This window comes from Vicugna pacos, chromosome 18, assembly GCF_048564905.1.
Source record: "Vicugna pacos chromosome 18, VicPac4, whole genome shotgun sequence".
NCBI lineage: Eukaryota > Metazoa > Chordata > Mammalia > Artiodactyla > Camelidae > Vicugna > Vicugna pacos.
In genome coordinates this window covers 19,557,433-19,571,585 of record NC_133004.1, presented here as the reverse complement: position 1 = coordinate 19,571,585, position 14,153 = coordinate 19,557,433, and the positions used below count along the sequence as shown (strand labels likewise).

Below are 14,153 nucleotides of genomic sequence, written 5' to 3'. Positions count from 1 at the left end.
GGGACCTCCCCTGTGGACAGATGTGGGGCTACAGCCTGCTGCTGAACAGAAAATATGGAACCACTTGGGGTCTGGCTCCAGCCAGGATCCAGGCTCCCTGTGCACCGGGCTGGGTCCTGGGCCCCAGTGAAGGGGGACAGGTGTCCTCCATCAGGTGCATGGGGCCATGGGTGGACCCCTGACCTCAGAACCTGCAGGTTCCCTCCCTCACTGAGAAGCAAAAGCAGGTGGGGGCGTGCCCAGAGGGACAGACATCTGGAGTGGAACCAGCCTTTGGCCCCTGAGGTCAGTGAGCATGAGATGCCTGGAGAGGGAAACTTCCTGGAAAGAGACATAATTTAAAATCTGCCTTGAAATTCCTGCTGTTAATGTTCTTCTAATATTGCCTCTGGAGACAGAAGTGAAGTGATGTGCAGCCACCAAGCATGGACAGTAGCCGGTCTGCTGCCCTCAGGGAGGGTTGGGACCCCAGCCTGCCCAGGGAGGGTCTGCCCCTTGACCCCCATCCCCAGAAGGTTGAGGAATTAGAAGCAGGGCAGTCCCCAGAGATGCCCCAGCCTCTCCTCTGGAGATGGCTCCAGAGTCTTCCAGTCCTCGATGATGCCTGCTATGTGGCCTTGATGGACTGACTGCTCCTCTCTGGGCCTCAGTCTCCTCATCTGTAAATGGGGACCCAACATCACTCAGGGTGAGTGTCCAGCGGATGCTGGAGCAAGGCCCCCGGGGTCCTGGCTTAGGGGGTCAGCAGGCACAGGCAGAAGCAGGCGAGAATAGGGAACATGGCTTTGGACCCCCAAGGCTCCCTGAAAATTCCACTGGCCAACATACTCAAGGGACATTCGTCAGAACCTGGGTCTCTGATGGCCACATGTCCTTGCAGAGGACATGGTGGAGTGGACAGAGCAGAGCTCTCAATGACTAGGGACAAGCAGCTACCCCAGAGCCCCTGGGAGAGACGTCCACCTCACCCCACGCTGGCCCCGCGGAGCCAGTGGGCCCAGTGCAGCAAAATTCCTCCTTAAATGGAGTGAGGTGCTGCATCTCAAGCTGGTCCCCGTCTTCCACCATCTGCTCTGGGTTTCTCAGAGAGCAAGGCACACACGTGCACAGGACCAGCTACAAGCTGCCCAAGTACATTGGTGAAGAGACACCTGACAGGGACGGTGACTGCTCCATGAGCAGCTTGGCCATCCCCGAACCCTCTGCTATTCCGCAGGGCTGGTGGATGGAGGCCAGACCCATTGGACAGTGGGTGGAGGGCCCCAGGGACTCGTCTCTGATGGAGATCAAGGCAAGTCCTCACTTGGTGCTGCCTCCTCCTCGGGATGACCAGGGTCTTTCCTAGCTGCCCAGCCTCTGTTCAGCTCCTGTAGTCAAACCCAGCTCACCTTGCCTGCTCTGGGCTGTGTCCTTGGAATGGGGAACCTGAGCTCTCCCAGGCGTCATGGACAGCCTGTCTTGTTCTGGTCCCAGACTTCTCTACCGCATCCTGACACATGGCTGCTTGAACTCTTCCACGGATGGGGAGCTCACTCTCTGCAGGAAACACAGCCTTGTAGCTCCATGCTGCGATTAGATCTCCCCGCGTCTTAGTGCCCTCTGCTTCACGGACATGACTCAGGCATTGATCATCTGTGTCCCTGGAACTGAATCTTCCCCGTGGCTCTCCTGGCCTGATTGGTGGATACACCACCTCTTTCCATTTTGTTCAGGTTGTAAATTTCACTGCTGGGCAGCTTGGTACAAGCAATTTTTTTTCTTTTAAAGATTCCCCCTTATTTGCAATCCTTTCCTATGGCTGGACTTCAAGCATTGGAGTTGCCAGGTTGGGTGCAGGACCAGTTCTCAATGTCATCGGCCAAACTGCTTCCACAAAAGCTGACCCGCTTGGCCGAGCCCACGGGGTGAATACGTGTGGGTTTCTCCACAGCCCTGCCCATGCTGGGCTTCAAACTTTATCATTTCCTCTGATTTGATGGGGGTGAGGTGGGGGCTGACAGTCCTCCAGATTTTTATTATTTTCAAGACACCAGGAGGGTGGAGTTTGAAAGCCCCTCAAGCACTTGCCATGTTTTCAAATTCATGGTCTTTGAGACTTTTCAAGTGGTGCCTGGGTAACAACAACAACAAAAAATACCCAGAGGATTAAAAACAGCATTCAAATAAACCCTGGAAACCTGTGTTCACAGCCGTGTTATTCACAAGAGCCAAAAGGTGGAAACAACCCAACTGTCCATCAGTTGATGATGGATAAACACAGTGCCATCTATCCAACAGTGGATATTACTCAGCCACGAATAGGAGACGCTGACACAGGCTACATGTGACCTGGATGAACCTTGAAAGCAGCTTGTTCATTGAAAGGAGGCAGATGCCAGAGGACAAATATCATACAATTTCATTTATTTGAAATGTTCAAAACAGGCAAATCCAAGGAGACAGAACGCAGATTGGCAGTTGCCAGGGGCTGGGGGAGGTGAGTGGGGAGCGAGCGCTAATGGGGACGGGGCTTCCATTTGGGGTGACAGAAACATTTAACATTCTGGAACTAGATGAAGGCGGTAGTTGTGCCACCTCGTGAATGTACTAATGCTACCAAGTTGTACACTTGAAAATGGTGAATTTTCTGTTATGTGTATTATACACAATAAAAAAAAAAGTAGTGACAATAGCAACACTTTTGCAGGGCTTACTACGGGCACTATTCTTACCTCTCGTGGGGTCTCGCTCCTGCGTTTTACAGAGGGGTCAGGGCCCGAGGGGCGGCTCTCCCAAGCCACTTTGCTGGTGGGGGTCCCTCCAGGCTCATTCCTCCTGCGCCTTCAGTTCTGTCCCATTCCATCTTCTTGGGCAGAGGTTTCTTTGTGAAGCTCCATTCCAGTCCATCTTGTGCCCAGTGATTCCTGTTACTCCGTCAATAGTCAGACATCCATCTGCCTCCCAAAGTTGGGGTTTACATGCTATCTGGTTCCATTCTAGAGTTTTAAAGCCTCTTCTAAAACCCATTTAACTTGGATGTGTGTGCAGTTAGTTCCAGAAGGTGAGGGCCCCTAGGGGCAGTGGAGTTGAGCACAGTGTCTGGCACTCAGCCCCCGGCTGCTCAGACATTCATCAGCTCTTTGCCCGCCCCTCCTGGGTGGACGTCCGGGACCGGGGAGCCCCACCCTCCTGTTTCGGGGCCCTCCTGGCCTTCTCTCCCACCTGCAGCCACCTCCCCACTAAGATGGCCACAGACCTTGCCCAGAAAGGACCTGTGTTAGGGGCTCAGGGTGGGAATGCAGCCATGGGTCAGGCCACTCAGAGAGGGGCCAGCTGTGCCAGGAGCTGCACACACACCGTCCCTGTCCGTCACCACAAGGGAGAGGCTGCCCACACCCCTGTTTCACAGATGGGGTGACTGAGGCACGATCACATGATGGTTCCTGGCTGTGCAGCCTCAGGATTGTGGCCTAGATCTGCCGGCCATGCCACAGCAAAGCCAGGCCTTGGTTGGGTGGGGTAGGGGGATGTCCTCCCTGGGTGATGTGTGGACAAGGCAGCCCGTGGTCCGCAGTCCCCACCTTCCCCCCACTGCCATGGGCCAGTCCTCAGCCAGTCAGACTCCCTCCCACCCACCCGGCTACCTGGTGGAGGGACACGGTCTGGAGCCTGTCTGGGCCAAGGGTCAGGCCTCTGGCTGCAACCTCGCTCCCATCTGGCCTGCCTGCCCACACTCACATCCTCGATCTCCTCGTCCAATCCTGCAGCACCAGCGCCTCTGCAGGGCCTCATGCCTCCCCAGGGAAGGGGCTCCACAATTGCACTGGGGGATCAGACTATCCTCATGCCCCCCCGCCTGGCAGCCTTGGAGGTGCCCGCCCCCATCTGGACTGGGTGCCCTTCAAGCCTCGGCTCAGGGGACTTTTCCTCCAGGGAGCCCTCTTGAGACCCCTCTCCTCAAACTGCCTCTTGGCCTCCTGTCCATACTCTGGGCTGCTGGACCTGGAGGAAGGGCCCATCTCTGCATCCTGGCTTCCCCAGCATCCTCTGTGATTGTAGCGATGGCTGGGCTCAGAGCTGTCTGAGCCTCTTCAAATCCTCCCGTTATTAAAATGTTCCGCTGGCCCCGGGAAAGACAGGCGGGGAGGTGCCTTCTGCCAGTATCTGGCAAGTAGTCTATTGGAGGCCAGAGGCACCTTGAGCTGTCATTTCAGGTGGGAGAGTGGGGAGGGCACAGTGAAGGGTGGGGGGGTCTGAGGAAGCCAGATGGTTGAGGCTCTGCCCCTGGCGTCTGAGTGACCTTGGGCCCGTCACGGCCACCTGGGCCTCTTGGGGTGCTGGAGGCTGTGAGGCTGAGCATAAGTGACAGGCTCCTGTCTCCCCATCTGGCAACTTCCCGAGCAAGACGAAGTGAGGAGAGGCCTAGAGCCTGAGGTGGGTCGGGCTGGACCCAGCAGGAGGGGCCTTTCTCACCCCAGGGACTGTCATGCGGTGATGTGGCATGCACGGGTCACAGCCGCTGCAGAGTGACCCAGCTGTGTATAAGCCCTGTGTGGGGTGGAACCTCAGGCCCTGAGCCCTCTGTAAGTGGACAGGGTGTGGGATGCCTTTCCTGGGCTGCGCAGAGTCCCGGGCATCCTTCTGCAGAGCCGGGATCACACTCTGCAGTCACCTCCAGGGTGGCCTGAGCCAGGTGCTGCAGGACACCTGCTGGGAGCTTGGGGTGGCCTCCAGACCATCCTCCAGGCCCCAGGTGGGCCCTCTCTCCTAATCATCCTTGTCACAGGGACACCCAAAATGGAGATATGCCCCTGCTCCTGCTCCTGCCCCTGCCTCCACCACCAGGAGCCCCAGCTATAGCCAGGATGACCTCAGCCCTGCCCTCCCCATGTTTGGGTCCTGACCCCAGGGCTCTATCGAGGCAGAGCACCCTCCGGGATCCCCAGCTGCCTTGACACATACCCCCAGCTGCTAGGGTCCCAGATACCTATCTTACTCTGAGTCATAAAAGGGGATCCTGGGGTCAGAAGGTCCAGCCATGTGGTACAGAGGGCCCAAGTTGGGGACCCTGGCCTTGCCCCCTTCCTGAGGAGGGCTTCCCCCAAACCTCTGGGACCCCCATCCTCTCTGAGCTGCTGCTCCCACTTCTGGGCCCTGGAGCTGATGCTGAGCAGGTGGCCTGTGTGAGAATTCTGCCTGCGGCCTCCCGGTGGCTGCCTGTCTAGGGTGCTCTCTGTACGAAGGGAGAGTAGCTGCCTGGGGGCCTGAGAGAGCCAGGAGCAGGAGGCCTGAGGGTGCCGGTACAGGCCCATGGGCAAGCTCTCAGGAAGGGGTATCATGACCTCACCACCCTCTCCCTCCTCCTGCCTCCATTTACCCTAAAGGATCAGGGCTCTGGGCTGCAGGCTCAGGCCCAGGTCTGGGGAGGGTTCATGAGACGAACTGACCTCAAGGGGAGGAGCACGTGGAGGTTGTCCTGCAGAGCTGCCCTAGGAGAAAGGAAGCGCCTCATCCTGGGGGCAGGCAAGCAGAGTCTGGAGGAGGGTTGGGGCCTCAGGGCCCTGCAGATTCACCGCAGGCTCTGAGTCGCTGTCTGAACATTGCCGGGGAGGAGGGCACTGGGCAATCCTGGCATGTCCTGAGACTCAATTTTCTCCGTGCAAATGCAATTTGGAAACAAATAAATTTAATAAGTCCTTACGCCCGCTCCTGCACCCTAATACGAGGCTGGACCCATTCACCTACACAGGCCTCACTCACAGTGGTCCCGGCAACGGGCCTGACTGGGGACTCATGACCAGAGATCCTGAGAGGCTGGGGGAGCTGTGTGGGGTGGGAGGGGCTCAGCGGGGTACTGGTCACTCCCAGCACCAGGCATCAGGCCAGCCACTTACTGGTCTCTGCTCAGGCCATGTCCACAGCAGCTTCATGCAGTGGCCGGTATAACCCCATTCCCTCCCTGGATGGGGAAACTGAGGATGGGGTGGGGGAGGCTTCTGTCTGGCCAGTGGTAAAGGGCAGGGCCAGATTCCAACCTAAGGGGCGTCCCAAGGCATCTTCACCCCAGAAATACCACTCACCTCTGGACTGAAGGCTGGAGGCCATAGGGTCTGCTGCTGTCCAAGGTCATGGCCAGATTGGCCTGGGGCTCCTGCCTTGGGGACCATGTCCTGTCATGCGGCAAGTTAGAACAGGACCCCCACATGAAGAGAGCCCCCTGCCGGCCCACTTGCCATACCACAGGGTCCTCCAAGGTCAAGGAGCTTGGTTCCAGCCCCAAGTGTTCTGGCTGGTTTCCTGGGTCAGACCCCAGTAGGTCCACTCTGCTCTGGCCATGGGGGATAGATGATGCATGAAGAGAAGTTTCTAATAAAAGGTGGACAGTGGTCCCAGCTGCAGGTCCCCACCCACCCCTGTATGTCCGCTGCCACCTGGGGAAACCAAGGCACAGACAGCTCAAGGGTGCCAGCCCTAGGGGTCCCCTGACCTGCCCTCGAGGGTGGGCTCTGGGTTGGGAGAGGTCTCCGGCTGCTGTCCAAAGTCCATGTTTATGAAGCACATGCTGTATGGTGGGTGGTGTAAATGCCATCAGCCAAGTGAGGGGTGACAGTGCTGAGGGTCAGGGCCCCTGGAGGAGGGCACGGGGGGCCTAGGCCAAGAGCCAGCCCAGGCTGGTATGTCTGAGGAGGTCCGGAGACTCCTGAGGCCTGAGCGGGGAACCAGGCAGTGGTGAAAGAGGCAAAGGGGCAGGGGCCATGGGGCTGTACTGGGAGCAGGGTGCAGATGTCCTGCTGAGGACTGGAGGGTCCCATGGGAGGAGTCAGAGCAGGAGGAGTAGCGGTCATCCAGACCAGAGTTATTCCGGCTGGACTGACTCAGGAGAACCGAAGGAGCCTCTGCCCCTCCCCATCGAGACACACCATTTTGTGGCCAATGGTGCCCTCTGCTGGCCATGTTGGACATCGCCCAGGCACTCACGCTCCCTGCCCAGGATGGGGCACCTGCAGATGTACCCCTGGAGATTAGGAAACATGAACCCAACTGGGTGGCCCTGGAGACACTGTCCCCAGGACAAGACCTGCCTCCTCCATGTGAGGAAGATTTAGGCTTCTGATTCCAGGTACCCAGTGAAGGCTGAATTCAACTCCCCATCAAAGACACCTGTGTGCCCCAGGGGAGCAATCCACTGGGACAAGAAGCAGGAGACAAAGGGCCTGACCTTGGGTGCAATTCCTCCAGGTAGGTGCCAGACATGGCCAGGACAGGTGGGGCTGGGGCCCACCTGGCCCTTTAAGAGGGCCATTCTGAGGCAGGGGAGGGGACCCCATTGCTTAGCAACAGGAAGGCTTGGTGTATACCTGTCTCCAGGAGACCAGGAACCACATCCTGCTTGGGGACAGAGTGGCCAGAGCTGCCCTGCTGACTGTGCTGAGTGGCCCTCCTCCATTTCCCCCCAACCTGTGCCCAGGTGGCACCATGGCACAGACGGATGTACTCCTGACGAAGGAGCCTGCCCCGCAGACGGTGCAGGCATGCCAGCTGCCCCACAAGCTGTACGATGTGGCCCGAAATACAGGCGCCCATACGTCCTCGGGCCTGGCCACCGCTGGCTTCCGCACGGCCAAGTACCTGGTGGATGAGTGGTTCCAGAACTGCTATGCCCGCTACCACCAGGCCTTCGCTGACCGCGACCAGTCAGAGAGGCAGCGCCACGAGAGCCAGCAGCTGGCAGCCGAGACAGAAGCGCTGGCACAGCGCACACAGAAGGACTCCACGAGGAAGATGGGCGAACGCTTGCAGGACATGCACTGCTGGAAGTCGGAGCTGCAGCGCCAGGTGGGAGAGCTGGTTGCAGAGACTGACTTGCTGCTGGCCCAGAAGCAGCGGCTGGAGCGTGCCCTGGATGCCACGGCTGTGCCGTTCTCCATCGCCACCGACAACCTGCAATGCCGGGAGCGCCGCCAGCACCCTGACCTCGTGCGCGACTGCGTGGAGATGGAGCTGCTGAAGGTTCAACCCCTTCCGGTCCCATTACCTCCCCTGGGCCAAGGGTGGGCACGTGTGTGCCCCCACCTGGCTGGCAGAGACCTTGGTGCATGTGCACTGTGTGGCTGCACATAGGCACAGGGAGCCTGTGCCCTGCAGCGCACACAGGGACACACAGGCACACGTAGAACATGTGCCCGGGCACACGCCCAGACACTGAGAAACAAATAAATTTAGTAAGTCCATACGCCTTCTCCTGCACCTTGACACGTGGCTGGTCAGGGACCGGAACCAACTAGGTGCTGGGCAGCCCCGGGTGGGAGCCAAGTCAGGGCTCAGGCTGCCCAGGAAGGAGGTGCTGTCCCTGGTTCCAGGAGGGTGTGGGTCTGACCTGCCCACAGCCTGGGCCTTACAGCGGGTTGTGGGCAAGGCCGGGCTCCCTGCAAGTTGGACCCAGCCACGACATGATGGGTTGGGGGCCCCATGGCCTGGAAGCAGGTCCCAGCATGGGGATTTGAGCACGTCTGGGGGCTGGGGCTGGATCTTGGTGCTTGTCCACTTGTCCCAGCCCAGTGTCCAGGGCCTCCCCTTTTAAGGCTCACACCTGGGGGTGAGGCGGGGCCCTGGCCATGGCAGTAGCCACATCTGGAATGAGTGTTGGGATGTTTGCCTGAGGGTGGGATAGTCAGAGGCCACTGAGGCGGGGGGTGTCTGGCTGGTTCCCCCAAGCCCTGACACCCCTCCACACTCCCTCTGAAAACCAGGAAGGGACTGAGCTGAGCCCCAAGAGCAGCTGCCTGAGGTGGGGCAAGGGGAGACCCTCTTGGTCAGGTCCTGGTGGCACCTGCACCACCCACTGGGTGGTCCCTTAGTCATCCCTGGATCCTGGCACCTGCTGAACAGTCCCTTTGGTCACCCTGGGTCATGCAAATTAAGCCTGACCCTGAGTTCCCAGAGGCTGAGCCCACCACGCCCACCCCCCATCCCTGATGCCTGTTTTGGAAATCCAGCCACAGACCAGAGCACACGTGTCGATGGGGTGAAGGTGGGTTGGAGGCCACAGGCATCTCACAAGGAGCCTTATCCTCTCTGAACCTGGCAGGACCTGTCCTTGGGGCAGCCTCCAAAAGGATCAGGCAGTTAGCCAGGCCAGGCCTCTGCTCCTGGCAGGGCAGAGTTCCCGCGCCATTCAGAGCCTCACCTGTGAACAGGCTGCAGGCTGTGGGAACTCATGAGAGGTCAGGGAGACAAACAGCTAGCCCAGGAGCCCAGGCATCCCCTGCATCCCTGCATCCCCCAAACTCAGGCCAGAACCTCAAGTGTGTCCCCTCCCCCTCCTGGACTCCCCTCCGGCCCCAGGCCGACCCTCTGCCCCTTGCCACTTGCCCTCACATTCAGCTGCTCAAGAACCTCCCAAGGCTCCAGGAACAACCCTTCCGCCCTGAGCCAGCCCCCCCTCCCCCAGCGGTACATGGATGACAACAGTGCCGGGACAGGGAGACAGACCTATGGGTCAGACTCCGATACACGAGGGTTTAGAGCCGGATGGAGGCGAAAATTCAAATCAAAGGGAAAGCATTGTTGCTACACAGAAAATGGAACTGTCAAGGTAGTAGGAAGAAGCACCAAGTTTTCCCTGTGCGGAAGGCCTCTCTGAGCCCAAGGCCCCAATGTGCAGCCCTGGGAGGGCTCCTGGTTCCCAGTTGCCAGAGTCCTCGGAGGCTGTTGCCTGGCTATCCAGGAGCCAAGGGGCAGGCTGGTGCCCTCAGTGTCCTGGGAAGGCTGCAGGGATGGCCCCCAGAACCCAGGGGGTGCTGAGTGCCCTGCATGTAGGAACCACCTCTGGGTGCCCCTCTTGTCATCCCAGAAGAAAAGACTCACAGCAGTGAGGATATTCAACCCCCCAGATTAAACCCAGCCAGAAAGCTGGGCTTGTCCCCCATTTCCAGGAAAGAGTCTGGGAGTCAACAAGGTGGGCATCTGGCCCAGGGCCACCAGCAGGGGTCAGGTGCTGGCCGAGGCCCTAGTTCCCTGGGGCATTGCTCCAAATCTCAGCCCCTCCCTTTAGGAACTGACTGTGGGTGGTGAGGTGCGGTGAGGATCTGGCGGACCTCAGATCCTCACCAAGGATGGGGGTCTTCTCCCCCAGGAGGCCGAGCTCATCCGGAACATTCAGGAGCTCCTAAAGAGGACCATCATGCAGGCGGTGAACCAGATTCGGTGGGTCTAGGCAGCCTCTAGGGCTGCCCTCGGGATGACCCCTAACCCCACCCCTCAGGCCAGCTATGGGCAGGAAGTCAGGGTGACCCTGCTCTGTGGCTCTGAGAGGTGAGGGATTGTCCTGGGTCACAGCCAGGTCCGCGGGGCTGGGTGGGGGTACTGGGCAGGGGGGTGGAATATTATGCACAGGAATGGGAGGGAGGGTGGGAGGGAGCAGAAAGTACTTGGCATTGAGAACCCAGGCCAGCATCTCTGGGTCCACCCTGGGCAGATGAGGCACCCCTGCTGCTGGGAGGCCATGCCTTGCCCAACTCCTGGGTGGGCCCAGCTCCCCTCCCACCTCCCACACAGACGCAGGCACTGCCCGCCTCCCCCAGGCTCAACCAGGAGCACAAGGAAACCTGCGAGATGGACTGGTCTGACAAGGTGGAGGCCTACAACATCGATGACACCTGCTGCCGCTACCACAACCAAAGCACGGAGGTGCAGCTCTATCCGCACTCAGCCACATTCGAGGAGAGGTGGGCCCCCAGCCCCTCCAGGGACCCTCTGCTAGGAAGTGTTCACAATCGCCCTGTCCCCCGCCCTTGTTCTCGCGCCCCTCCACCTAGCCCCCACCTGCGGGGAACAGGGGCGCCCCGAGGCCCTCACCACAGGGGGCCCTTGTGTAGCTCTTCTGCTCCTAAGAATGGACAGGCGAGCAGGACCCCTGTGCAAGTGCCCAGCACACGCAGTTCACTAGAGGGGCTGGGGTTTGCGGAGGGAGCAGGACCCAGACTCAAAGGCGGCCGGAAGCAGGGGCGCTGACATGCAGCTCCGCTGACATGCAGCTCCGCACGCGACCGGCAGGGGGCGCTCTGCCACCGCTCATCGCAGCGCAGCCCTTGGGGACACAGGGCGCGGGAACCAAGGGAGGGATTCAGGAGGCATGAGAGACACTGGGGGAACTTGGGGTGCGGGATAGCGGGGCAGAGCTGGGGGTGCAAGAGGCACAGGGAGCGCACGGAGGGGCGCACGAAGAGGCGTGGGGAGCTTGGCGGGACGTGGGGGCAAGGGGTGACACTAGGACTGGGGTTGGTCGTTTGTGCTGGGGCGCAAGGGACACTGGGCGTAGGGGGCACGAGGAAGGCTCTGGTGGGCACCAGAGCTGTTGGCAGGTACCCCCACCAACTGCGGTGCCGGCCCACTCCCCGCTCGCAGTGCCTCCACGCCTGAGACCTGGGCCAAGTTCACCCAGGACAACCTGTACCGAGCGGAGCGGGAACGTCTGGCCTCAGTCAACCTGCGGGAGCTCATCGACTGCATCCTGCAGGACACGGCCGAGGACCTGCGGCTACAGTGTGATGCAGTGAATCTGGCCTTCGGGCGCTGCTGTGAGGAGCTGGAGGATGCGCGCCACAAGCTGGAGCAGCATCTGCGAAAGGTGGGGCAGCCCTGGCCTCACCCAACCCACGTCAGGCCATGCCCAGCCCATCACCAAGCCATGCCTAGGGCAGCCCCAGAGGCCGAGGTCCTTAACCACAGAGAAAGACCAGGCTCAGAGAGCATAGCCCAGCCCTCTCCCGCCTCACTGGTCACTATGCCCTGGTCACGACCTGGGCTGGCGCCTGCTCCCCCTCTGCCTGCCCATCCTGAGGGACCCGAGAAGCAGGGCCGCCACTCTTCCCTGGGAAACCAAGTGACATTTGGGGTTGGTGACATTGCCATCAGTGATTGACCAGATGCAAGCAGGAGGCATGAAGGTGCAAGAAGGTGGAAGGGCTCTGCTGCCTAGTTGGATGTCCCTGGTTCTGGTCCTGGCCTGGCAGGACTCTGACCCAAGGCTCTCAGGGTGACCTTTGCTGTTTTTGTCTCTTCAACCCCTGACCGGGCTCAGGGGCTGGTAACCCCAGGGCTAGAGGCTATCAGGCCAGAGCTGCTGTACCACAGGCTTTGCTGTCCCACCCCAGCCCTCTGGGTGCCGATGGGAGGCCGGAGGTGGCCATGCACATCCTCCCTCCCTCCACACCTCCCCCCGAGCCAGCAGACAGGGCCACCTGCTTGACACGGCCCAGGGCTTGGGGTGGGTGCAGAGACCCATGGAGATTGTTTTGTGTGCAGACACTGCAGGAGATCACGGACCAGGAGCACAACTTCGCGGCACTGAAGCAGGCCATCAGGGACAAGGAGGCACCTCTGAAGGTGGTCCAGACCCGCCTGTACCAGCGTTCACACCGGCCCAACGTGGAGCTGTGCCGAGACTCTGCCCAGTTTAGGTGACTGCCGCTGCCACGGCTGTTCTGGACTGGGCCCAGTCACCATCCACTGTCCACATGCCATCCACCTGCCTCTGGGGCTCCCTTAACCCCCACAACACATAGCCTCGCAGACGTGAAGAGGAACTATGTTGGGCCCCACACAAGCCCGCCTTACACACTCGGGGTTCCCATGTCCCCCCTCCTGCCCCAGCATGACGGGACCCTGGATGCTCTTTGGGGAACACTGAGTGTCAGGGGAACTTCCCACTTCCCCCCATGCTGTGTGATCTCCCTGGTGAGGACTTCTGGGGTCTGGGAGGCCAAGGTCCCTAGGCCACTTGGGCACCCTGCCCACCCTGCTCACGACTCTTCACACCTCTGATATCGCAGTGGACCCACGTCTCCCGCCTGAGGTGTAGGTGGGGTCACGTCTTCTGTTTTTCCAATTTATTAAGCGCCCGGTCACCCTTGTAAGCAGAAGTGCCCTCTTTGGGCATTCCTCCTTTCCTGCCCCTCAATTCCTTCAGGAAATTGGGGCCTGCCCCTGGATCTGAGGGACCAAGACCAGAAGGAATAGAAGTTCGTGTGATGTCCTGGCCCAGCCCCCTCCCGGGGGCTGCTGGGTGTCCCTTCCAGCCTTTTGTGGCTCTTCTGTGGCCTAGTGTCTTGGCCAGGGCCCCCCACCAGGGCTCCCAGACTTTGAATCTTGGGCCTCGCCTTCCCCCTCAGCTGGCCAGGCATCCCCGTTCAGTCCCAGCTCACCGGCCCCTCCAATCCCCACAGGCTGGTGAGTGAGGTGGAGGAGCTGAACTTGTCCCTGGCGGCACTGAGAGAGAAGCTTCTGGAAGCGGAGCAGTCCCTGCGCAACCTGGAGGACACGCGCATGAGCCTGGAGAAGGACATTGCCATCAAGACCAACAGCCTCTTCATCGACCGCCAGAAGTGCATGACCCACCGTGCCCACTACCCCACCGCCCTCCAGCTGGCTGGCTACCAGTGACAGTGTCGGCATCCGGTCGGGCGCAGGGACCAGTCCCCCTACTCAAATAAAGAACGCGTGAGCTCTCTACTTGGGGGGTGTTCCTGGGTAGGTGAGCTTTACCTGTGGATCCCATCATCTCAGCCATGGGAGGCCAGGGGTCAGAGCCTGGGGCCCCGCCAGTCGCCACCTGGAGAAAGGGGTCAGCCAAGGGCCATCGAGGCCCCCCCATCACTCATCACAGCTCTGGTCACTACAGTGATAACTGAAGCCCTGTTTCTTTTCTTCCTTGTGCCCTGATGCTGTCACCTGAGGCCGGTCAAGCACTTCCCCCATTAGCGGGAGAGCAGGAGGTGAGCCTGGAGCAGAGGTGTCAGGACACACTGCTGGCCCGGCTCTGCCCTGAGGGACTTGGCCCCAGGGCTGCGGGTGTCCGTGCAGTGCCTCCAAGCCCCTTGAGGGCACCAGACAGGACCTGGGACTTCTGCCTGCCACCCCACCCAGCACAGGGCCAGCACTCAGGGCAGACCCTGAGCCAGGAGGCAGGGTCAGGGCTGGAGGGGGCCTCCACCCTCAGCCGCCTTGGTCACCTCTGTGGCCAGGCTCCTCGTCCAACCCCTCCCTTTATTTTTTTAAGTTCCAAGGTGTACTGTTTCATAGATGTCACTGCTGTCTATACCTTCATCCCATTTATTAAGCCATTTCAAGTAACTTCAAGTTCATAAATTTCCAGTGAGGTTAGGAAGCCCAAC

At 60.0% G+C, this 14,153-nt stretch overlaps 1 protein-coding gene across 1 annotated transcript; it reads left to right on the top strand.

The window, feature by feature from the left end:
- The first annotated feature begins 7,351 nt into the window (after nt 1-7,351).
- Nucleotides 7,352-13,491, top strand: TEKT4 (tektin 4). The gene is made up of 6 exons (XM_006204248.2): nt 7,352-7,989; nt 10,115-10,185; nt 10,563-10,706; nt 11,386-11,608; nt 12,286-12,440; nt 13,206-13,491. Exons 1-6 carry the CDS (start codon nt 7,456-7,458, stop codon nt 13,420-13,422), a joined length of 1,344 nt encoding a protein of 447 aa, XP_006204310.2. The 5' UTR covers nt 7,352-7,455; the 3' UTR covers nt 13,423-13,491.
- Nucleotides 13,492-14,153: the final 662 nt, after the last annotated feature.

Coding starts and splice junctions, on each gene's coding strand:
- TEKT4 (XM_006204248.2), top strand. CDS start 7,456: ATGGCACAGACGGATGTACTCCTGACGAAGGAGCCTGCCCCGCAGACG. Junction 10,707..11,385: donor TCAGCCACATTCGAGGAGAG/GTGGGCCCCCAG, acceptor CCCCGCTCGCAG/TGCCTCCACGCCTGAGACCT. Junction 11,609..12,285: donor TGGAGCAGCATCTGCGAAAG/GTGGGGCAGCCC, acceptor TTTTGTGTGCAG/ACACTGCAGGAGATCACGGA.